General features: G+C 44.7%; 1 protein-coding gene across 2 annotated transcripts in view; it reads left to right on the top strand.

Moving 5' to 3' along the window:
- The window catches only part of LOC144773229 (E3 SUMO-protein ligase RanBP2-like), an 827,846-nt gene that overhangs the window by 515,731 nt on the left and 286,803 nt on the right, over positions 1-25,312 (top strand). For both annotated transcript variants that reach the window (XM_078658128.1, XM_078658127.1), the window contains exon 20: positions 6,500-10,958. In XM_078658128.1, coding sequence (XP_078514254.1) covers positions 6,500-10,958 — 4,459 coding nt within the window. The remainder of the gene's footprint in view (positions 1-6,499; positions 10,959-25,312) is intronic.

Below are 25,312 nucleotides of genomic sequence, written 5' to 3'. Positions count from 1 at the left end.
CAGGAGGAACCACGAGGATCCCGAAAGTCAAGGCAGGCTTCCCAGCGGAGGGTCACCGAAGGGCTAAACAAAATCTCCGCCGCTCCCTGGAAGCCGCCCGTCGATTCCGGGAGAAGTCCATAATCACGCCCGGACACAACACTGGAAAGGGGGCCAAGTATCGTGCATTCCCCTCGATCCTGCTGTTTCGCACATCCCACACGGCACTCCGCTAGATGGACTGGGTCGGTACTGTCATCATCGGCCCAACAGATCTCCGGTTTCTTCCGGCCGACTCCTCACCTCCACCAGAGGCCGCTGTTGTCGCATTCGCGGCCGGCGACTCTCCTTACGCGACACCCCGGTCCCGGCTCTGAGAAGGCCGCAAAACAGTCGGGGACATTTCCACGGGTCTACCACACGTAAAAGCCTCAGGAGCAAACGGTCAGTGAAAGTTGTCCTTCGCCAACTTAAATATGTCGTTACGGCTCAGGATAGGTGCCATGATATATGCGCGGGGTGAGGAGGCTCACGGAGCCGGGCGTCTATGCAGCCATCTCGGTCGCAATCTTGCTAGCACATCGAGGAATGCAAATTTAAACATGTTTCCAGCTCTGGTTATAACCTTTGTTGTTATGACATCCGGATCTACTTTGGACAATTTAACAGAGTAGCCGTTTGTTTTGTCTATGCTTATGGCTTTGTGGTTTAATAACCCAAGATTACCGGTTGTATTACGTGCGTTCTGCACTAAAATGGTAACACTATTGGGGAAATGGTCACTACTAATATCATCTCCAGTTAAAAATGTGAGCAGCTGGTCCTTCATATAGTTGGAGATCAAGATGAAATTGATTATGCTGTTACAACCCCTGCCGTGGAAAGTGGGGGAGAAGTCGATTGAGGGCTCAACTAATTAATTCGCGTATCCCAGTCCTAGGGAAAGAACTTTTCATTTAGGATGTTCCCAGTACTGGAGTGAGCGAAATGTGCTAGAGGTCTGCCGCCTTCATCTACAATGCCACAATTTGTCTAATTATGTTCTTTACATAAAGTAATGTTAAAATCTCCACCCCATATCAACTTAAAAGACGAAATGGAGCATCTATTCCGTTGCTCACTCTTAAACAGAGGTTATCCTAAAAAGTATGTGTGCCCTTAATTCACTGAGAGTTTGAGGATCTGATAATTCTCTTCAGATTTTATTTCAGCAATTTCCTTAAGTGGGAGGGTATTAGATACATATACTGATAGTCCTCCCTTGAGTCTACCAAAAAGGGAAGGACGCGCACTAGAGTGATACGATCTGTACCCCTGAAGATGGATAGCAGTCACCGACCATGTTTCCTGGCAGCATACTACATTATGATTTCTAATTGTTTCTAGCCAGTTAAGTTGGTCGACTTTAGGACGCAGGCCTGCTATGTTCCAGAATATAATGGAAAGGGTCAAGCTACTAGATGATTGTACCTTGGGAGGAAGATACGGCTGTTTAAAATGAATTTGAGTTTCTGCAGTTTGACCTTGAGTCGACTGAGAAAGATCTTGTGTTAAATTCCAAGGCCCTTCATTCGAGTTACTGTTTTCCGGGGCCTTATTAGGAAGATCGCTAGGGCGAGAAAAACTGCCACAATAGTCCTCAGGCAGGGAGACCTTTTGGGGTACGGTCAGCTTGTCTAGGGTGTGCAGGTTACAATTATCCAAAGAAGTTGGGGTGGCTGTTGGTCATTCTATATCATCTATTCCTGACAGAATGTTAAATCGGTTCTGGGTGGGGATCAAAAATGGTCTTGTAGTCAGTTGGTGGTTGAACCTGCGTTCCTGAATAGGAAGGTTATTCCACAGTGAGGGATAATAATAGCCTGGGGGCCTAAAGTGATCATTCTGATATTGAAATGAGGGTCTATAATGATCGATCTGATATAGGGGGTAGGTACCTAAAGCAGGCATCCTGATATTGAGGTAAAGGTCTGAGGCGATCATCTCGATGTTTAAATTGGGGCCTAAAGTGTTCATCCTCATGTTGGAATAAGGGTCTGATGTAATCATCCTGGTGATGGACTGGAGGCCTGGGATTAGTAACAGGGGTTATCAGATTTCTGGGATAAAAATAGGGCAAATCACGGGCTGTAATTGCATTACTGCCATTAAGGGGAAACCAATCTAAAATATGTCTGACTGCCCTTTTGTCTCTGAAATGTATTATGATGATATCCCCCGTTATGTTCTTTATACTAGGTCCTAACCAAGGAAGACGCCTGACGTGTAAAATTTCGCCATTTACGTTAGGAGGTAGTGGTCGGTTCTGCCTGAGCCAAAATATGACTTTATTTTTTAGCTGGTTTTGGTCTTCTCTCTTACCATCCTCCAAAACCGGGACTCCAGTAAGAACCACAAGTGGAGCTGCTTCTGGGGGCAGTTCCGCATTGTGCCTCTTAGGGAGGGATGGCCTCACAGAATCTTCATGGCCGATAGGTTTTTGAGGACTTCCTGGAGGATTAGGTTTTCCACCCACCCGAGCCACTTTATCTCTATTTTTCACATTTGGCCGGGTTGTTTTGGAGGGCATTGGTTTTGGGGTGTTCAATTTAATTTGGTTTGTAGTTTTTGCCGCCTTTTGAATGATAATATTTGGGGATGATGCAGTAGTTGTGGGCACTAGTGGGGGCCCTGGTACACCCTTAATTCCTTCTTTAATTTAATCGATTACCTGTTCTAAGTTCCCCAACTGTTGAGCTATTCTTTTTAGTCTCTCTACTAAAGGCAATGTGAGAGATCTAACCAGTTTTTCAATAATTCCCAATAAATCAGTACCAGATGTTTCTAGTATTGGGAAGGGTGGTTGAATAGCTGGTGCGGGTAATGTAGGTGCATCAGATGAGGAGCTCTTAGATTTAGCAGGATCAAGAAGACTGATCTTTCTTCTCTGTGATCCACTCCCCCTCCTTTCTCCTTTTTTTCGGGGGAGGGCCTTGTGGTCGTGGGTTTTTAGGAGTTTTGTTTAGTTTTTGGGCAGTCTCTACCAATGGTGACAGTGTATTTACCAAGGCTTCTGCCTCTCGTGTCATGTTACCTGAGGAAGCAGAAAGGTTTATGATCGAATCATTATTTGGATCAGGTGGAGGGGTTCTATCTTGGAGGAGTAATGGAATGCTATCTCCGAAAGATGTATCAGGACCCTCGCTTTCGCAATGCGTGCTGGTATGCGGTGACATGGCTAGCTGTAGCGGGCCCAGAGATGAACGTTTGTTCTTAATAAGCTCAACAGAGCGACGTCTCTCGGCCCGTCGCTCAGCGAGTGCGAATTCCCTGTCAGTTCCTGTAGCGGCCCTGATGATATAATTGTCTAATGTCTCTCGTTTTGCTCCTCCACCCACTAAGGATTTTTCTTTGGGGACAGGCGAGAACATGATGCCTACTTAATGCTCTGAATACCTAGCTAGAACACACTTAAGCTTTAATGTTATCACAGACCAAGCTGTAAACATGCATTAAACAATACTCACAAAGGCCAAATAAAAGCTTAGATGTGTCTGCTTACTGGAGACAAGTACATGTTATAACATTCAGTCATTCCTCGCCGTGGGTAGCACATCAAAGGGGGGGGGGAGGGGGGGGGCAGCCCAGCCTCCTCTGGCCTGTGAGGGCCTAGGAGGGCCCGCCCTTTGCCCGGGCTTAGCCCCGAGCTTCGTCCCGTGCGCGTCCCGCGATGCCCGGTATAGACTTAATTTAAATACACAAGTGGAGGGCGGGGCTTGCACGGCAAGAGGCACCAGCTGTCGATGGTAGAAGGTATGCTGGTCCTCGCAGTCCCGGCATGCCGCACTATGTCCTGTGGTCAGGGTCCTTCTCAGGCTGCGGTTCCAGGAAGCCCAGTCAGGGAAATTCACAGTCAAAGTCCCGGCAGGGTCAGGAAACAAACAGCGTGCAGAAACTCCAAACAAAGTCCCGGCAGGGTCGGAAGGCAAACAGCGTGCAGGAAACTCCTACGAGCGGCACCCAGAGTTAAATACTGCAGTGCTTCAGTTCTGAACCTCTGTGACCCACATAAATCTGAGTGTAGCACTGCTCATTATCAGGCTCCATCTGCAGCCTGATAATGTTAAATAAACATAGCCTTTCCTTACTTTTAAAATGAAAATTCAACATTTTTTGCGTGCAGTTCTTCATTAAAATGAAATCAAGGCTGGGAGGTACTCTGAAGGTTTCTGCGAGCTACTGGTAGCTCGCAATTGACTGGTTGGAGACACCTAGTCAGTTTCATCTTTTTGCTGAGCGCTCCATGCAGAGAACAACTAAATTATTGAATTATGGAGAAACCTCACCACTCTCACAAAAACACTGGAGTGGGCAATCACTGGAGCTATCCATAACTGTTCTTCGGTATCTCCTAGCCACAGCCTCAACCTTTGCAAACTTAAAAGTATCAGAAATGGGAATCTTGCGAAATGTGTGTTGATCATCATTCGGGCCTTAAACAGGTGCCCTAATCAATTGGGGGGGGGGGGGTTAAATTGACCAGTGTTTGTACCAATGGGAAAAATAGCCTGCATTGGCAGGCATCACACTCTTAATCTCGCTTTGAAACCCTTATGCAAACAAAATTACAACCCACACTTTGTTAAGGGGCTATAGGAGAATAGATAAGTTGTGAACCATGAGCGTAGTGTGGGCCAATCTCTTCCAAGACGGTTAAACTCCTTGTGCAAGCAAATGTCCACCTTAGTCACCCAACAGATATAAATGCTAACCAGTCCTTCAGTCTATGCAGTAAGCCCCTATACATTAAAGCTCATGATCTTTTCCACATTGATAAGTAACTATTTCTAAGCGGGTTACTTATTTTTATGTATGTTGGAATTCTCTTCTCACGATTAAGGAAACAGGTCACCATTGAAGGAAAAATGGCCCTTCTCCCACGCCATCCAAATCTGAAGCTAACAACAATAAAGTAAAATAAATATTCTATTGGAGAGTAATTCACTCTCATCTTTCTTCAAGTGACGATGACCACTGGACAGCTCCCATGCTCCCTTGCTTACTTGTGCCTATTGACGTGCTGCTTCCTGTGTCATTCATCCAAAGAATCGTCTAGTTTTCTGAATCAGAGATCAAGCTGTCCTCTTCACTCTATGCCCATGTGACAAAACAAACCGATGTAATGGCTAGCCCATTTGGTAGTCACTTAATGAGTATATAGATAGTCAGTCATTGACCTTAAGTTTTTTCCTCTTCACAGGAGAAACCTACAGATTGTGGCACAAGTGAATACTGTCCCACTCAAGGCATAAGAATTTCTTGGAGCCTGCAGATTCCAATATCCCTTCTGTCCGATCAAGCTGTATCAGTCGGTCTTTCTGTGTTTTGAAATAGTTGCGAATCTCCTGCTTTTTACCATTCTTAAGCATGCCCTTGTGCAAGTGCTATTGCATCTACACCTGTTCTCCAAGTTCTCTTGTACCAGCAATAATTAATCATAATTCTTTTTCAAGCATAGTACATTAATGCCTAGGTGATGTTCTCACCTCAGTCACAGACTATTCTCTATAGATCATCAGCTCTGTCGCCTAGAGATGTAATGTACTTTTCAGGTTCCAAGAGAGGTCTTCAATAAGTCATTATGGTATCAACTTCCAATTTTATCTCCTTCAGAGTTTTTGCAGGTAGTTCATAAGTGTTGATGGACATTGGTGCTAAAGCAGTGTTACTAACAGCCGATGATGTCGTTAAGACTGAAGGTCGTTAAGACTGAAGGTCATTCCACTTTAATGCTTTTCGCCAGAAGCAGGTCCTTCAATGGTTCCTTTTCCCTCTGTTTCTAGCCAGGTGTTAAATAAAAGATAATTGGTGCAGAGTATGGGACTACACAACACTGGTATATTCTCTCAATTAACGAGGCGCTAAAAATATATTAATGATCAATGCAGAGCGCAGGAGCAGTTGGTCAGAATCCATTCATTTTGTGTGTCTGTATGCCTGTTTAAGGAAGATCATTCTGGACTGCTCCACTATTTAGGCAGCTTGAGTCTCTCTGCCTCCCCACAGACGCTGCAAAGACTTCCATCTCGCACATCTCCCCAGCTGAGAAGATTGGGAACAAGATGGCACCCACATCTTTGTCTGTCACACAGATTCATATGGTTAATTTTTCACCAATTGGTTTGCCTAATATCCTTGAAACGGCAGGCAAGTCTCCAACCACCTGCCATTTCACTTCTGTCAATCAGTCATCGACCGATATGTATTGCTTTAAAACACAGTGTGATGTAGTGCTCGCACGGATCACATCACCTACATTCCCTTGTTAGGCTACACCACTGCACTATTAAATTGAAATGTTATTTTAATGTAATTCTATATAGAGGAAGTCGTAAAAGAATTAATGGTATTTTATTAGTGACTACTGTTTTCAATACTGTTTATTTAATGGAGATTGAGGTACATCTATGTCATATAACTAATCTAAAAGGTTACACACGCAAAGCTTTTTTTAAAACTATTTTTAAATTTTCTTTTGTAGGCTGCAGTCTATGGGGTGAACAGGCTTGCGCCCCAGCAACATGTATATGGATATCAACCACAGATGCACACACCACCTCTCCAGAATTCATCATCCTGTGTCTTTACACAAGAAATCTATGGTGCGCCAATCCGCTTTGAATCTCCTGCACCAGGACTTCTTTCTCCCCGTGGTGATGAGTACTACAACTACAGTATTCCACCGGCTAGCGCTAACCCACCCTTACCTGAACCAGGCTATTTCACAAAGCCTTCCATGGGACCTCGGAGTTCAGACTCCAAGATTGTTGACTTTGGCAAGACACATTTTGGCCCAACCATGCAAACTGAGGCCACAAAAGTGTCACCATTCATAACTCCAGGACAAGCTGCTCCATCATCTTTCAAATTTAATTCTAATTTCAAATGCAATGATGGGGACTTCACATTTACTTCACCACAGATTGTGGCACCCAGCACTACATTCACTGGCAGCGAAAGTCTTTTTGGACTTTTGACTTCAGATAAAACTTATCAAGATGGTTACACAGTGCAGGAACCAACAACTGATCAGCAAAATCGCTTTAATTTTGGTAGCAAATCTTTTTCGGAACACTGCTTTACAGACACTATTACACAAAGTCAAAATAAAACTCCTTTGTTTTTTGGCAATGACGATCAGCCATTCAGTTTCCCAGATTCTGTAAAGATTGCATTTGAAACTCCAAATGCAGAAGCTGCAGATAAAAGTCATGAATTGGATGGAGGAAGCATTCTGGGAGCTGCTGACGATGACGGTCCACATTTTGAACCTGTTGTTCCTCTTCCTGACAAGGTTGAAGTCAAGACTGGTGAAGAGGACGAAGAAGAATTATTCTCTAACAGAGCCAAGCTTTTCCGGTTTGATGCGGAATTGAAGGAATGGAAGGAAAGGGGTATTGGTATTGTAAAAATTCTAAGGCATAAGAAATCTGGCAAAATACGACTCTTGATGCGACGTGAGCAAGTGTTAAAAATTTGTGCTAATCACTACATTAATCCAGATATGACACTAAAGCCGAATGCTGGCTCAGACAAGTCCTATGTATGGCATGCATTGGATTATGCCGATGAAATGGCTAAACCTGAACAGCTTGCCATTAGATTCAAAACACCAGAAGAAGCAACTCTATTCAAGCAAAAATTTGAAGACGCCCAAAAGCTGTTGGAGTTGCCAGCTGCCAGTAACACTCCCCACCAAAGTGTTCTTACTTTCAAAGAGGCACCAAGTAAAGAAACTAGGGCTCCTGCCAAGTCTTCTGGAGGAGGTTCAGACTTTGCACTTCAGTTTGCCAAGAAACCAGGAGAATGGGATTGTGATGTTTGCTGTGTTAGAAATGATCCCTCTGCCTCAGTTTGTGTTGCTTGTCAGACAGCTTCACCACATATAAGTAGCAAAGTAATTCCACCAGCCGGCATTGGAAATATTGCTATGTTAAGTGTTCCAACACTACCAAAATTTAGTTTCAGTAAAGCACCGGTAACTTCTGCTTCAGGTGGATTCAGTGAGCACTTAAAAAAAAAGAAAGGCCAGTGGGATTGCAGTGTCTGCTTGGTGACAAATGAACCAACTGCAAAATTGTGTGTAGCGTGCATGACTCCAAACACAGGCAGTGTTGTGGGATCTAGTCAGCAAGCATCTTCAAAGAAATTGGGATCATGTGACCTTTCAACGTCTGTGAAAAGTGACTTTGGATCACGCTTTTCCTTAAAGGAAGGTCAGTGGGATTGCAATGTGTGTTTGGTAAGAAATGAAGCCTCTTCTGCAAGTTGTGTGTCATGTCTGACCCCTAATCCACAGGCAACACTTGGGACTACAGTGACGTTTCCATCTGCTCCCAGTTTCAAGTTTGGTTCTAGCTCGGAGACGAGCACCTTAAAACTTTCAGGTTTTGGGGCACAGTTTCTGAAGAAGGAAGGGCAGTGGGATTGCCCAACATGTTTGGTGAGAAATGAAATCTGCCAGGTAAACTGTGCATCCTGCCAGACCCCAAATCCAAGTGCGAAGACTGTCCCTTCAGCAACTCTAGCATCTTCAGCCTTTACGTTTAGTTTGAAGAGTAAGCTCTCTGAACCTACTGATGGACAATCTGGATCAGGATTTAAAAGTGTTTTTCCAGAAAGCAGTTTTAAATTTGGAACCAATGAACAAACAATAACTTCATCAACGTTCAAATTTCAAATTCCATCTTCCACTTCTGAAGCTAAGACTGGAAAGGAAGGCTTCAGCTTTTCAATGCCTGTTCCACCAGGTGGCTTTAAATTTGGTATACAGGAACCTAACAAAAATGATTCAAAACAAGGTGGTGTGAAGGAAGTTGCTGACAGTGTTCAGAAGGATTCTGTAAGTGAAATAAAGGTTAAATCTGCAGAAAACAAAACTAGTCTTATAGTGGAAGGAACCAACAAGCAAACTAGTGAAATGTTTTTTGGACTGAACGACAACACATTTACTTTTGCTGATCTTGCAAAGTCTTCATCTGAGAAAGGCTATGAATTTGGTAAAAAAGATCCAGAATTCAAAGGTTTTTCACGGGCAGGTGAAAAATTATTTTCAACCACAAATGTTTCTCGAGGGCAACTTAACACGTCTTCAGAGCAAGAGAGAGGTGATGAACTGTATCACACAGAGGAACGTGATGATATCCACTTTGAACCTGTGGTGCAGTTGCCAGAAAAAGTTGAGCTTGTAACCGGAGAAGAGGAAGAGCAGGTTCTCTACTCGCAAAGAGTGAAATTGTTCAGGTTTGATCCGGATACAAGTCAGTGGAAAGAACGTGGGGTGGGTAATCTGAAAATCCTTAGGAATCAAGACAATGGTAAGCTCAGAATCCTCATGCGACGTGAGCAGGTGCTTAAAGTATGCGCTAACCACTGGATAACCACCACAATGAACCTAAAGCCATTATCTGGTTCTGATCGAGCCTGGATGTGGTTAGCCAGTGATTTTTCTGATGGCGATGCCAAACTGGAACAGTTGGCTGCTAAGTTTAAATCTCCTGAGCAAGCTGAAGAATTTAGACATAAATTTGAAGAGTGTCAGATGTTGTTACTGGATATACCGCTTCAGACCCCTCATAAACTGGTTGATACTGGTAGATCTGCACAACTGATACAAAAGGCAGAAGAAATGAAAACTGGTTTGAAAGACATGAAGACCTTTTTAACAGAAGACAGAGCAACTCGTCCTGAGGAAGACAGTAGGAACCTAAGTTCTATGAGTAACACATCTGGTTTAGTGATTAAGCCTCATGCTGAAAGTACTGGGCCAACTCTAGAATGGGATAACTATGATCTACGGGAGGAAGCTTTAAATGATAATTTGGACAACTCTGTGTACGCTTCTCCTTTGGCAAGTAGTCCTGAGAAAACAAACCTCTTTCGTTTTGGTGACTCTACAGCAGGGTTTAACTTCAGCTTCCAACCAGTTTTAAGTCCTTCAAAATCTCCCATCAAATTAAACCAAAGTAGGGTCTCTGTAGGCACAGACGATGAGTCCGACATTAATCAAGAAGATGAAAAAGATGGACAATACTTTGAACCTGTCGTACCTTTGCCAGATTTGGTTGAAGTTTCAAGTGGTGAAGAAAATGAACAAGTTGTTTTTTGCCACAGAGCAAAGCTCTATAGATTTGATAAAGACGCTAATCAATGGAAGGAAAAGGGTATTGGTGATTTAAAGATCTTGCAGAATTATGATACAAAAATTGTTCGCGTACTCATGAGACGGGACCAGGTGCTAAAACTTTGTGCCAATCACAGGATTACTGCAGACCTAGATTTAAAACCCATGATTGGGACTGAACGAGCTTGGGTTTGGACAGCTCATGACTTTTCTGAGGGTGAAGGAAAATTGGAAATGTTTGCAGTTCGTTTTAAACTTCAGGATGTTGCAGACTCATTTAAACAGATTTTTGAAGAAGCAAAACAATCTCTAGAAAAAGAGACCTTGCTTACACCTCTTTCATCCCGTGGTAACACACCAAGGGTATCCCCTTGTGGCAAGCTGGCTGTTGGAGTTTTGGAAGAAACAAGTAAAGAGAGAACAGATATTGACACTAAAGATCCTACTCATGAGAAATCAGATATATCCAACTCATCTGCTACTCCCACAAAAGCAGTTGTTTCTCCCCCAAAGTTTGTGTTTGGTTCGGATTCTGTAAAAAACATTTTTAGTTGCGAAAAACCAACATCATTTACTTTTGGCAGCACTTTAGCATCTGGGGCTCTGTTTGGCTTCAGCTACACTCCTCCAGAGACCAGAAGTGAGAAAAAAAACTCTGTATCCCAAGATATTACTGTGAAAAAGTTGGACTTCAGTACAGGAGAGAATTCACATGATAGTTCATCCAGTAATTTAAACAAGATGTCCGAAAATGCAGTGGTGTCCTCAGCATTGAAAGGATCCTTGCAAACCAATGCTTTTCAAATACCAGTAAAAGGTAAGACTAATTCATTAAAATGTAGCTATTTAGTATTTCATTCAAGCAGCTAAAATAATTGTTTTTGCTCTCCTCATCATGCATCTTCATTCATTGAGCTTTCCTAGAAGTAGATTTGTTTTATTTCTAGTTTTCTTTGAACCGGTATTACTCATTTTACATGTTACAAGTCTACAGAAATAGGTTTTTCTTTTGATTATCTGTCATAATCTCAGAATTCCCTATCATTCTGAGTAGGGAATCCCAAGAATGTGTGCTCAGTTAACTTCAGTTTATATATGTTCTTCCGAACGTTAAATGTTTTGATTTAGAGTTTGATGTGGATTGATACTATATTGCTGATGCACTAGCATCTTCCCATAAAAGACCAAAATAATCTTAATTGTTTAGACCCTTGAACAAAATATTTACCGTGATAGAGAGTTTGACTGTCGATCACTGTGATTCATCACCAAAGACTGCTTATTCAGTGATCATCTATAGTGCGTTCAGGACGATTTCCCTCATCTCTTTTGCTGAAGATCAAGGTTTTTCATTCTACTCCTTTCTGTGGGCCGCCACCTACTTTTCTGTACAAGATATAAGACACTTTAGAATATCTTTGCTCCCCAGCAACAAAGTTAAGGAATGCCATGCATTGCTTATCTTAGATTGTGATTACACCTATGCCACAGTATGAATTAACTAGAAAAGTCTTCATTACTCTATTAAAAGTTTTTTTTATCTTTGGTTGTAGTAATCTGTAGTCACTGTCCAGTCACCTTTACTCATCACTTCTCATGATCTTCCTTCGTGCATCTATTCATCGCTTTTCCTTTCATATGTTTTCTACACTCTGCATCCTTCCTATTGCGTTTATTTGCCCAGTGCTGCTTACACCATTGACCTTTTTACATACTTTATTTTATGCACACGCACGCCTGGGCATCTAGCTGACCACTTACTTGTGGCCTCCAGTTCCTGCTTGGTCCAGCCTGATCCAGTGACACCACTCCTGCCTGATTTTTTTTCTTCTGCACCCGGGTTTTCCCTTTCATCATTCTTCCTGCCAACTGAAGCCCTGCCCATCCCAGGACATACTTAATGCAGGCCGTAGTGCAACTCTGTCTGCGCCTGTTCATGCCTGGACCACGCCGAGCACCACTACCCCTGGCCCTCCTCAGTTACACCCTCTTCGAGCTCTACATCCATACACCGCAACAAACCTTGCCACTGCGCCACACAGTAGGGCCTTTCATCTGCACCCACTGCCACTTCAGCTGCCACAGCATGTACACTAGCCCACTGACCAGCCCCAACCCGCACAAACCATAGACACCAACTGAAGAAAAACATCAACTCGCGGGCGCCCATCTCAGCACACACTCGCTGTGCAAACACACCACAGAGATTTGGGACCTCATCTCCACCCTTACACCCGAGGTCCTCTTCCTTGCTGAGACTTGGCTCAACCCCAACTTCCACGCTCAACATCACCACTGCAATGCCCGAAGGAAAGAAGATCACCCACTGCAACTGCATCAATAAGCCTGGCAAAGGGATCGCCATCATACACAAGGAATCCATCCAGTGCACCACCACAAACCATGGACCACCTCAACTTCTGACTCAAAACAGAGAGCAAAACCATCTTCAGGGGCACCCTCCCCTACCGTCCTGTAGGACTACGTCCACCCTTCTGCAACTGCGTAGTCTTCATCGACCCTTTGCCATAGACTCCAACAACTGCGTTTTCCTCGGTGACCTCAACTTTCATCTTGACGACCACAATGACATCAACACTGCCAACGTCCTCGACAGCATGAACAATGTCAAACTTACCCAAAACATCCACAAACCCATGAACACTGCAGGTCACACGCAAGACGCCATCTTCTCCACATCCCAGAACTTATTTGGACTGACCACTCCATGATCCACTTAAACATCATCAGCTCACAGACCTCCGCCCACAGTCTGCCCAACGCCCCCCACCGCAGCTGGAGCAGTCTCAAAGAACACATTGATCAGCACCAGCCACCGCATCTCCACCAAACCTACACCAGAACGTCAGAAACTAAATCAATTGGATCACCGACTGCACCTACAGTGTTGCTCCCATCAGCAACAAAACCCACAGAAGGTCCACCAAGCAGGCTATCTGGTACATTCAAGACCTCAGAACCACTAAACAACTTGAAAGAAGATGACGCTCCAGCAAGGACATGACTGACAAGACCGCTTTCAAAACTGCCCTCATCCTCTACCACAGACAGTTAAGAGAATCAAAGAATAGCACATCAAATCAAGCTCCAATAACATCAAAGAACGCTTCAACATCGTCAAAGAATTCTACAATCCCTCAGTTGCAACAAACATTACACCTCACAGGAACTCTGTGTTGACCTTGCAAACTTATTCCATGACAAGATCACCAACATCTACAGAAACTTCAAACCCCAGCCAAAGGCCATCAACTTCTTCAAGCAACACTACAAACCTGCTAACATCACAGGCATCTGACTAACCAAATGAGCCAGCTCGCCCCACAGTACACAGCCTCCATCATGACCTCGATCTACTCACGGGTTCCAACCGACCCATGCCCTCACCACATCCTCAACCGAGGTGAAGCCAGAATCAGCCACGTACTCACCACCTTGTTGAACACTTCAATTGCCACAGCCACCTTTCCTTAGGACTGGAAAGCACACAGAAGGCAACGCCCTACTAAAGAAACAATTGGCAGACCCCAGCAAACTCCATAACCACTGATCAGTCTCCCTGCTCCCTTCCAAAGTATTAGAAAAGGCCATCAACCAACAACTCTCCTCACATCTGGAACAGAACCTCCTACTTGACTCTTCCCAATCCGGATTCCGTAGCAACCACAGCACCGAGACAGCCCTTATCACTGCTACCGGCATCATCTGAGGAGAGGCTGCGGCTCTGATCCTTCTAGACCTCTCAGCAGCCTTTGATACGGTCTCCCACCACACTCTCATTACAAGGTTGCACAACATAGTCATTCAAGGAGCCACTCTCAAATGTATTGCCTCTTTCCTCACTGGAAGAATGTAAATGGTCCACCTTCTCCTCCAAACCCAAGAAAATCATCTGTGGAGTATCTCAGAGATACTCGCTCCGCCATACCCTCTTCAACACTTATGACACCTCTGCCCAGCATCTCCAATACCCAAGGACTCCATATCATATCCTACACCGACGATACACAACTCATCCTCTCCGAAGCCACTACCAACACCAAGACCAACTTCTATAACTGTTACCGCCAACTGGATGAAGAACTTCCTAAAGTTCAACACTGGCAAGATATGGAGGACTGATTTTCAGAAACAAGAGCTCCCATTGGGACACATCTTGGTGACCCTTAAAGCTCGGACCGACTCTTACCCCCACTGACCACTCTAAGAATTTAGGCATCATTCTGGAAAACAATCTAACCATAATGACTCAGGTCAACTCTGTATTCCTCCCCCTGCTTCTTCATCCTCTGCATTCTTAGTAAGTAATTCAAATTGCTACTCCGAAGATCAAGATGCACCATCACCTAGGACCTCATCTCCAGCGGCCTGGACTACGGCAACACTCTCTATGCAGTGATCACCCTCTCCTATCCAAAATCCTCGAAAGGTTCCTCGTCCTACAACTGACCCAGCACATGAACAGCATCAACCTTCTAGATCCCCACCAATCGGGCTTCAGAAAAGGCTGCAGTACCCAGACCATCATTCTTAACGTCATAGACGATATCCACAAGTCACTCGATACGAACCAATGTTGCCTACTCATTCTACTGTACCTATCTGCAGCCTTCGACATGGTTGGTCATAATCTACTCATTAAGGTTCTGCAAGAAAGGGTAGGTGTAGATGAGGTGGTCCTACAATGGTTCTCCTCTTTCCTACACAACGTACCCAAAGAATAAAACTCAAAAACTTTGTCCGACCTACACCCCGTCAGCAGGGGTGTCCCCCAAGGCTCAGTGCCCTCCCCGCAACTTTTCAACATCTACATGGAACCCCTCACCATCATACTCAAAAAAGCCAACATCCCCTTCCACCTATATGCAGACGACACCCGGATCTATCTGAAAACCTCCTCCATTGATGACATTCAGAGACTCAACAACACTCTAAGAGAAGTCGAGCTCTGAATATCAATAAACCACCTAAAACTCAACCATGACAAAATAGAAATCCTCCTAATTTCCAACAAAGAGAACCCTCAAATCGTAGAATGGTTAAAAGCTATTGATGCTCTCAACGGAAATCTCACCCTGGCTAACTCTGTAAAATCGTTAGTAATCACCCTAGACCCAAAATTTGACATGGCCAAACACATTAAGAACTCTGCAAAGAGTGCCTTCCTCAATTTAAAGCTACTCAACAAAATAAAACCCTTCATCCCGCCCAAGGACCTCAAACAAGCCACTCAATCACTTGTGCTGTCTAGACTCAACTACGGGAATGCAGTCCTCACTGGTACAGCAAAGTCCCACCTAGCCCCCTCAAAACAACTCTCAATGCAGCAGCCAGAATGGTCACCGGAGTTAAAAAATAGGAACACATCTCACCCGCACTCACAGAACTAAAATGGCTCCCAGTCGAAATGCGTGCCAGCTTCAGAACTGCCTGCATCACGCACAAAGCCCTGCACGCTGGGAAACCCGACTACCTGGCTTCCAAACTCAAGAAGGCCGGTCAGACAAGGAACCTCAGGAGCTCCAACACTCTACTACTCATCCCTCTGAAAACACGCAAACAAAAAAACGCTGCCTGGTCCTTTGCTGGAAATGCGCCCAAAATCTGGAACAGCATTCCAGCCCATATCAGGACTATCCCCTCCTTTGTACAATTAAAAAAACATCTCAAAGACCTTCCTCAATCGTTTCCTCCCGAACCAATAGCCGCCTACGAAGCGCATAAGCCTGCGTATTGCAGCACACTGACACTCCGACATTAAGACCTTCCTCCTCCACCTCCCCGACCCTTGCCTCGTTCCCCCCCTCCCTGAAAGAGGTTCAGCTCATGACAACATGCACACAACTAGGTTATTTCAGGACTTCCTTGCCTTAACGTTGCGCAGCGTGCTGAGACTTCCAACCAATATTTATACTACTGTTTTTTTGTGTGATTCCCCATTCCGACTGTTGTAAAGCGCTCTGATACCCTCGGGTCTGGCCAGCACTATATAAAACTCTGAATAAATAAATAAACACTACTTCCCAGCATCTCACATGATCTGATATAAATTTCACTTTGGGTTACTCGCATCTCCCCATATCTTGTATGCCTTTTTCTGTTGTTTTTTAACGACTGTATATCAAATCTAATTCACCAATCTTGACTGGACTTTTTTTATTTGGAGCTATATGGCTCCATACAGTTAGTACTGCCCTTCCTGATCTACAAATATTAAATCTTAGTTCACATGATAAAAAAACATGTAAAAAACATACTTTTTTTTTAAAGACCTCTTCTCAAAATATTTATTTTTATGATCTTCAACTGCCTATACTTGAATGGATTAAAAGATGATGAAAGATCTAGAGATATATATTGCAGCCTCCAAGGTGCCATATCGTGAAAAAGGAATTGAAGATTAATAAAGAACAAGGACCATAAATTGTCAACATTATGTAATATATATTCACTGAAAAAACAAAGGTTACAGGGACAGGCTGAGGTATCACTTATACAAAACCAGTGAAATTCAGCAGTTCTAATTAGCGGAGTTAGCTGAGGAGGGGTAGTTGGCCCAGAAGGAAGTCCTTGAGAGCCAGCAACTACTCCTTTTACCTCCAGTAAGTCCCACACAGCGCAATTGCTTAATGACCTTCGGAGGCCATGCCCCTTTCTCAGCCACTCTGCAAACGCACCTCCTGGTGCAGTGATGATTTGGGGATGAAATCCTGTTGGCTCCAGAGGGTCTTTGGGGAGCCACCAACGTCCACCTGTTACCTCCAGTAAGGCCCACACAGCAGGATCTGTGAGAGGTCTTCAGAAGCCAGGCCCCCTTTCCCCATCACTCTGCAAATCCCCCCCCCATCTTTTTTACATAATGCCCCCAGAACTTAACCCACCCGGGGGCCGATAATGAACAAAGCAATTGAGTCCGTGCTTTATTTTTAAAATTTTTATTTTTTCAGCTGGATCCATGTATCCTGCTGATTTTTTGTTGTTGTTGTTGCTTTGTTTAGAGGCCCTGTGGCATCCTAGTGTGACCCCTCTAAGAGGCCCAGGGTTCAGGGTGGTTCTTACCCCAATCCCCCCTCCCACCTTGGAACTCTGTTCAACCGAGTCCCAAGATGGTTGCTAATGTTTCCGGGTTGAAGTGTTGGCAGCGAATCAAATTTCTGTAGGGTTTCAGTAGGATTTTGAGCTCCCAGATATCTTTGTTTTGTTTTTACTTAAATAACTCTGGAACTACTGAATGGATTTACACCAAATCAGAAAAAGCACACTTTCTGGACCAGCATCTAGCTTTCTGCCAAATTTGATGTAATTCCGTTCAGCAGTTTGGGCTGTAGTCTTGTTAAAAGAATACCCATAGACATGGGGAAAATGTTTTGGGACCCCCTTTTTTTCTCGGCCCTGACTTGTCAGATCACCCCAAAACCTTCAACACAGCAGCTGAACCAAAAAGGGGACGTTTTTTGAAAATTTGTTGAAGATTCATCAAGCAGTGCCAAAGTTATTGGCAAAACAAAAAAGTTTTTCATATGGAAACTTTTGTCCTAATTTTAACTACCTACTGGTGCCTGCCAATAGGTGATATAAATATATATATATATATATATATATATATATATATATTTTACCTACTGGCGGTTTTAGATAGGTACACACACCTACACTGCTCTTAAGGGACCTGCCCTCCCGGCAGAGCTTTAATTAAAGATTTCTGCTACAAATTTGTCTTTTCTGGAGCTTAGAAGTTATAGGCTTCCTATATTAGTCCTAGAAGCCCTGAAAATATGTGTCACATAGCAAAAATAGTTTTACCTAGACCTACTAGAAAAGTTTGTAGTGCATGAACAGAGATAAAACCGAGTGTAATAGCATGAGGAGCTCATCCCAAATTACTACCTTTCATCTGGACAATAGGCCTCAGACAACGTCCATCTACCTATTTGATGGTCAGAAACGGGGGGGATTCTCTTGGCTGTCCTTCATGTCCTAAATCAGCACAGTGACCAAGGGCTTAAACATGTAAATCTATGTCCTCTTGAAAAGCCTGTGGCTATTCTTGATCAATGACTGGTAGGAGTCCCAAGAGTTCAGCTCTTGACACAACTTCACTGCTGTAATATAGTCTACACAAGAAACTCTGTAGGTTCCAAAGGTTACAAAATCCACACTACTACAACCTTTGCAAACCTGACCACACTAAACCAGCCATACAATCCGAGAGGCTGCCAGGATCAATTTTGAGGTCTACATACGTATCAAAGCCAACTAGGGAAAAAGCCCCTAATACTATTAAAAACAGCCCTTATTGCTGCTCCCCTCCATCATTCTTTACATTTTTAATCCTGCCAGTTGAGCTCCAATCAGAAACCTACCTTTAGTGACTGCACAATTAAGCCTATATCAAACATTTAAACTGCTGAAAGAATGCTCCAGATGATGGAGAAACTAGCAAATAAACAAACATGCAGTTCACAAAACAACCTAAAACCAATCTTTCAAACTTATGTAATATTGAACTTGATTACATCAGGCAGGATCAGACTTTTAATTTCCCAGACCCTTGTTCATTGTATACTGTTTGCTGTACCTTCCGTGCTCTCAAATAACCCGACGGGAATGCGCAGAACCTTACAGAACTCTTAAATTGATGAATAATTACAGTGCTGCATGTATGGAATGGGTGTTGTTAAAATGAAAGCATTTCTCTGCAGATGGTACATTTTGCTCGGAAATATTTGTGCTACTGGAGTGCTTGCGTTGTACATACGGTTGACTGAAATGTTTTAGTAGGTATCTGTAAATTATAGATTAATGGGAAAAAATGGGGTAAAAGTTTCAGTTCTCGTACCTACATCCAAACCACTACTGACTAAAGTGTTCACTTCTGAATTGTATTTTTCTTTTAGGATTTAATTTTAGCCTTTTTAAAAATAATCCAAAGACGTTTTGGACACGTACATCTACCTCAAAACCAGCCGCAGAAGGTATTGGTGTTGAGTCGCTATGTGCTTTTAAGTATGCTTAGCCGATACTGACTAAAGATAAGCAAGCAGTATGTACAAACAAACAGATCATTCGTGATAAATGCTTAACATGCATGAAGTGTTAAAATGTGTGAGATATTAACAGTTTTCATTTTGGGATACAATCTGAAGTAATTGTAACAAAACATTGGTGAATGTGGAATTTTTTGTTTCCACTCTTTTATTGGTCTGCTTCCTTTTTTAATGTGTTTGATAAACTGAAAATGTGCAAAGCGCTTTCAAGGATTAAGACCATGGGGCTATGCATGTGTGTCCTTTACTTTACCTAGGTTTCTTTGTCTCCCAGATGCACTGTTCTTCTGTGCTTTTAGTAATGCTGCCTGGAACTTGTTTAAATACCTTGCTGAAACTAAATGCTGTACTGAGGCTCTGGGACACCTAGAGAGCTGCAGAATTTCAGCGGTACCCAAGCCTTGTGATTAAACATGTCCAATAAATGCCTTAAATTGCAACCTGCTACTATGGTAGTACAGGTACAGTAAATGGACTTCTGGCCAAATTTGTTAGTTCTGTTTTTTTCTTGCACCTATTGCTAAAAGTGGTCAGTGTTGCGGTACTCTGACATGGCCACATCCCTATGGAGTTCTATAGAGTTACCAGTTTCTAGTCTTTATCCTTATGCACTCTGTGTAAGGTGGGACATTGGACAGTATTGATGGCTACTGAGGAGGTGGTACCTGCTCCTCCAGGGTTCATCAGATACCTAATAGCTATGGATTTCCTGCATGTTAACAGCAACCTGTGCAACATGGCTGTGTTCAACCTGGACTATATGGACCTCATTGGGTAGATGTGTGGTGCAATACCTAGAGAACATTTTTGTAGGCCACAGGCGCAGGTGGCATCCTCCTTGTAGAACTGGATTCTCAGGGGAGTCTCCCACATCAAGTGCTAGGAGGTGCACCGAGATGCAATGGAGTGATATGGAGTGGGAAAAGGTGGGAGTGACTGCCAAGCTTCTCCTTTTGGACAGGTGCTCATCTCTGTGAAGGCTCATACTGAAACTTAGTGGTACTGTGCTTACAGAACACATGGGGACTTGGAGAATGAGTGTAGAGCAGGAGTGACTTTTGCCCTTTATGTTCTCTTTACTCTGAGAATCCTAACGGATTCGTGAGGAGTTGCTGGAGTCTTCTATCTTGTAGGGCAAGCCTATGATAAAGGCAACATTGAGTGCGATGCAGGGGTACACAGCAGTGTGCAGCAAGGAAAGTTACAGCCCTAGAGAGGTGCAGGGCACTTGCAGAAGGGAAAGGCTGTTCCACTGTCACACAGCTCCAAGTAGGGAACTTGAACCACTGCCTGGCCCATGTTCAAACTGTTATATCCCAAAGGAGAAGCCTACATATCCCAGCAGTTTGAGGATTGTGCAGTTGCCTCTCACCTCCGTGAAAGCCACAATCTGATAGAGACTTATAGCTGCAGATTCTTTACCTTACAAATTTTGAGCAATTTTTTAACACGCCCCCTTGTGCAGCAGAAAGTGGAGTAGTTTGGCTCTGCCTGGGGTCGCTGGCATCGTCCATGCTGTAATTGACATGTGTGGTACCTATGTAGGCACCACCCCAGCGCACTGACCTTTATCTGTTGTTGCTGATCCGGATCGATCTCCCCTCTGTAATTTTTTTACTGACTTTGACCATTTTGTCGACGACTGGCGTGCCTTTTTCCTCTTTTTTTTTTTAGATGTCCCCGAATAAAACCAATAGGTTTAAACCTTGTGGCGCCTGTCATTGACCGATGTCAGTGGTCATTGACAGATGTCAGTGGTCATTGACAGATGTCAGTGGTCATTGACAGATGTCAGTGGTCATTGACAGATGTCAGTGGTCATTGACAGATGTCAGTGGTCATTGACAGATGTCTGTGGTCATTGACAGATGTCTGTGGTCATTGACAGATGTCTGTGGTCATTGACAGGTGTCAGTGGTCATTGACAGAAGTCAGTGACAGACCCACATTTGGTATGGATGTGGTGCCTTGAGAACGACCACGACTTTGCTTAGTGTGCGGAGTGCTGGACAATGAAGCATAAAGCATAGGTGAGCAAACCTTGAAACATTTGGTTGCTCGCCACGTGACTCTACACCACTCAAGGTGCTGTTTGCGTGGGAGGTCTCAGGACCGCTCCTGGAGTTGTTTGCGTCAGTCTTAGAATCACTTCAGGACTTCTTCTGGTAAGTCCCACATGAAGAAGTCCAAGAAGTCGAACCGATTTTCGACTTCTCTGCATCGCTCCCATTTTTTGGATAAGTAGAGCGAGCAACACCACAATCACGACCTCGCTCCTGTGCACCCGACGTTGCAAACTGGATCTGCTCTGCGCTTCCCCTAATTTGCCAGAGTAACCCTCCCCAACTCCAAGAGTTTTGAGGCATGAGTCTCATTTTTAGGCAGATTAATCCCATGGAGCTCCTTTGAGTCTTACAGGTTCAGGCAGATCTTTGAATGGAGCTCTGCAGGCAGGTTCGCTCTCTGCATCAATCGACCCCTTGGGATTTGTTGGTGGATCTGGATCCGGCCCGGCTGAGACTTCACAACCTCCTGTAGGGACTGTTCTAGTGGCACCGTTTCTGGTGCTGCCAGCGCCCATCGGAACTCCTGAATCAGATATGGCAACGACCAGGCCCACATTGGAGACGGAGGTCTATTTTACTGAAGAGGATCTGACGATCCCTATTCCTAGACTGACCCCTAGCAGAGTCATTGGCTGATGACAACTGGTAAGAGTACCTGGCCAGTGGTCTTGATACTTCACTAGACTCTGGCCTCCTCTCTCCTCCCAAAGTGGCTACAGAGGAAGGGGCTTCTGTTGCAATGGTGGGGCAGCGGGTGGCCTTGGTGCTGGACCCACAACTGCTCATGGTTCAAGTAAAAACAAATGTTTTGATGGCAGTGATTCAACTGGGAGTATTCCCATCAGACCCCTTACTACCATTCAATGAAGCCCTCACTAATGATGTGCTTGGGTCCTGGGCCAAGTCTTGCACAGACACACTGGTGCACACGGCAATCTCCCGGCGTCCTCTCTCCGCACCCTGTCACCCAGCCTTCCTCACCCAGTATCCTACCCATGAGAGCCTGGTGGTTCAGGCCTCAAAGTCCTGAATCAGTCCTGGTGTGTTACCTACCACACCACCGGAAAGAGAATCTAAGAGGCTGGATACCATTGGAAAGTTGGATTTTTTCTTCTGCCAGCATGGCACTGTGGTCTGTGACCTCTTCATGCCTATTGGGCCATTATTCCCATACTCTGAAGGATTTTGTTGCGCAAGTGCTGCCTATGGTCCCAGGTGGGGCCTGGGCCATACTTTTCCAAGCTATTGCTGAAGGATGAGATGCAGCAAAGTTCACTATCAGATGCGAGTTGGATATGACCAACTCACTTGGCAGAGCCATTACTTCTTTGGTGGGACTTAGACGTCATGCCTGGTTAAGGGATACTGGCTTTTCGGGGGATGTCCAAGCCTTGCTCATGGACATGCCCTTCGTTGAAACCCATCTTTTTAAAGACAAAGCAGGTTTGGCCTTGGAGAGATTCAAAGACAGTAAGGCCACTGCTAGGTCATTGGAGCTCTCTGTGGCCCCATGACAGCCGCATTCTGCCTAATGGCCATTCTGTGGCTACGGTAGGGGCTATCAGCCACAGCCATTCCCCCTAGCCACCATGAGCAGCAGTTTCAGTCCTTTCGTGGACACGACTCCAACAAACCTCGTGGGGCCCAGAGCCGGAGGTCAGCCCAATCTGCTTCCTCCCCGACAGCAGCACAGCCAAAGCCTCTTTAGCTTGCCCACTTTCATGCATGGGCATCCGGGTGACAGCAGATTCGGATGCCATCTGCACCATTGGAGAGAGATTACAACAGACAAATGGGTGCTCCAAATTGTCCAGTGGGCCTGTGGTCTCCTGTTGAATCAAACACCTCCACCACTCTCTCCGTCCCCACATCGGCTGATAGAGTACCACCTTGCGCTCTTGAGACAGGAAGTACTAATTTCAGGTGCCAAAGAAGGATTGAGTCCTCTGTCCTACCATATACGGACACCCGATCAATTACTTCTTGACAATGGAAAATTAAGACTCTGGTCTCAGGTTTTATCTGCCCTCGACACTGGATGGTTATTTCTGGACTTGCAGGACACCTATTTCCACATTCCCGTCCCGCCTGCTCACAGATGTTACCTGCTGTTTATGGTGGGCCAGGAGCATTATCAGTTTGCTGTACTCTACTTTGGCCTTACCAGTGCCCTGTAGGTGTTCATCAAGGTGATGGCAGTGGTTGTAGCACATCTGCAAAAGTCAGGGTTTCCAGCCTTCCCCTACCTCAATGATTGGCTGTTGAAGGCGGGCTCGTTAAAGGCAATTGTCTTCCACCTCCAGACTATGGCGGACCCCCTGCACTCGCTGGGGTTTACGGTCAGCGTGCTGAAGTCACACCTGACTCCCTTTCAGACACTCCTTTCATCTGAGCTGTTCTGGATTAAGTGCAGTTTCGGGCTTATCCTCCAGAACAGTGAGTCCAAAATGTTCAGGCTATGATTCCAGTGTTTCAGACTCTATCCAGTATTTTGGTAAGACTGACTGAGGCTTCTGGGTCTCCTGGCCTCCTATATCCTGTTGATAAAACATACCCGTTGGCATTTGGGGCTCTACTTTGGGACTTGAAGACCATGGGGCACAGCATATGGGGAATCTCTTCAAGCTGGTCCAGGAATCGAAGGGAACTGCAGAAAACCTGCAGTGAGCGGGTGACTCAAGGACAGCGATTGGTCAGCAGTAGATCTTTCTCTATTCCCTACCCAGAGCTCAGAGTAGTGACAGATGCGTCACTTGGTTGTGGCGTCCACCTGGGAGTGGTGGTGGTCAGATGCCTCTGTTCTCTAGCGGAGACTCCGCTCCATATCAATCTGTTGGAACGGAGTGCAATCCGTCTTGCATGGAAATCTTTCTTCCTTCCATCAATGGAAGGCTAGTTTAGATGTTCACAGACCACACCATCGCCATGTGGTATTGCAACAAGCAGGGCGGGGTGGAGTTGTCAACTCTATGTGAAGAGGCTCTATGTGTCTAAACATGGCTGGAACGTTAGGTCCTATTCCTGGTGGTTTAACATCTGGCTGGCTCTCTGAACACCAGAACAGATAAACTCAGCTGTTGATGCCTAGCTGATCACGAATGGAGTCTTCATCCGGAGGTGGTACATGGTCTATTCCAAGATTGGAGAGAACTTTGGTTAGATCTGTTCGCCACAGCAAAGAATGCGCAATGTCAGCACTTGTTTGCACTGGAGTTTCCAAGGTGGCTCTTGCTCGGAGACGCATTTAATCTTGAGTGGAGCTCATGAATCCTAAAATGCCTTTCCGCTCATACCACTTCTGTCCAGAGTTCTCAGCAAGATCAGGAACTGGACCCAAGTCATCTTAGTGGCTCCAGACTGGGCACAGAGAGTATGGTATCTTGAACTCCTGAACCTGAGCATCTGTCCTCCAGTCAGACTGCCCCTTCGGCAGGATCTTCTGTCGCTGCACCTGAACCTTGCCACTTTTCACCTTTATGCGTGTAGATTGAGAGGCGACAATTGAGGATGTTTTTGATCTCCCTCTTGAAGTATGTGATGTCATTCTGGCAGCCAGGCGTTATTCTAACAAAACATCTGTGGCTCCTAATGGGGCGAGTTTATTTTTTGCTGCACATCTAAATCAATTGATCCTCTGTCTGCACCCTTGTCTGTAGTCCTTCTGTTTGTTCTCTTTCTAGCCCAGTAAGGATTTGCTTTGGGCACAGTTAAAGGATATGTGCCATGTCCGCCTTTCTACAGTTGCTGGACCAACCTTCCCTGTTTAAGTCATCTGTTGTGACTAGATTTTGCAGCATATATTTCCTCCCACACCCTTCAGTATGCACCACTGGGACTTGAATTTAGTTCTCTCCTCCTTTAATGTGTTCTCATTTTGAGCCAATGCACAGCTGCCATCTACGGCGCCTAACTCTGAAAACTATCTTCCTTGTGGTAACATCTGCCAAGAGTGTTAGCGAATTGCAGGCGCTGTCAGTTAACCCTTCCCTACACTTGATCCTTCCCAGACAAGCTTGTTCTTCAAACTAGCCCTTCCT

This window comes from Lissotriton helveticus, chromosome 8 (assembly GCF_964261635.1).
Source record: "Lissotriton helveticus chromosome 8, aLisHel1.1, whole genome shotgun sequence".
Lineage (NCBI taxonomy): Eukaryota > Metazoa > Chordata > Amphibia > Caudata > Salamandridae > Lissotriton > Lissotriton helveticus.
This window is presented reverse-complemented; position numbering and strand designations above follow the sequence as displayed.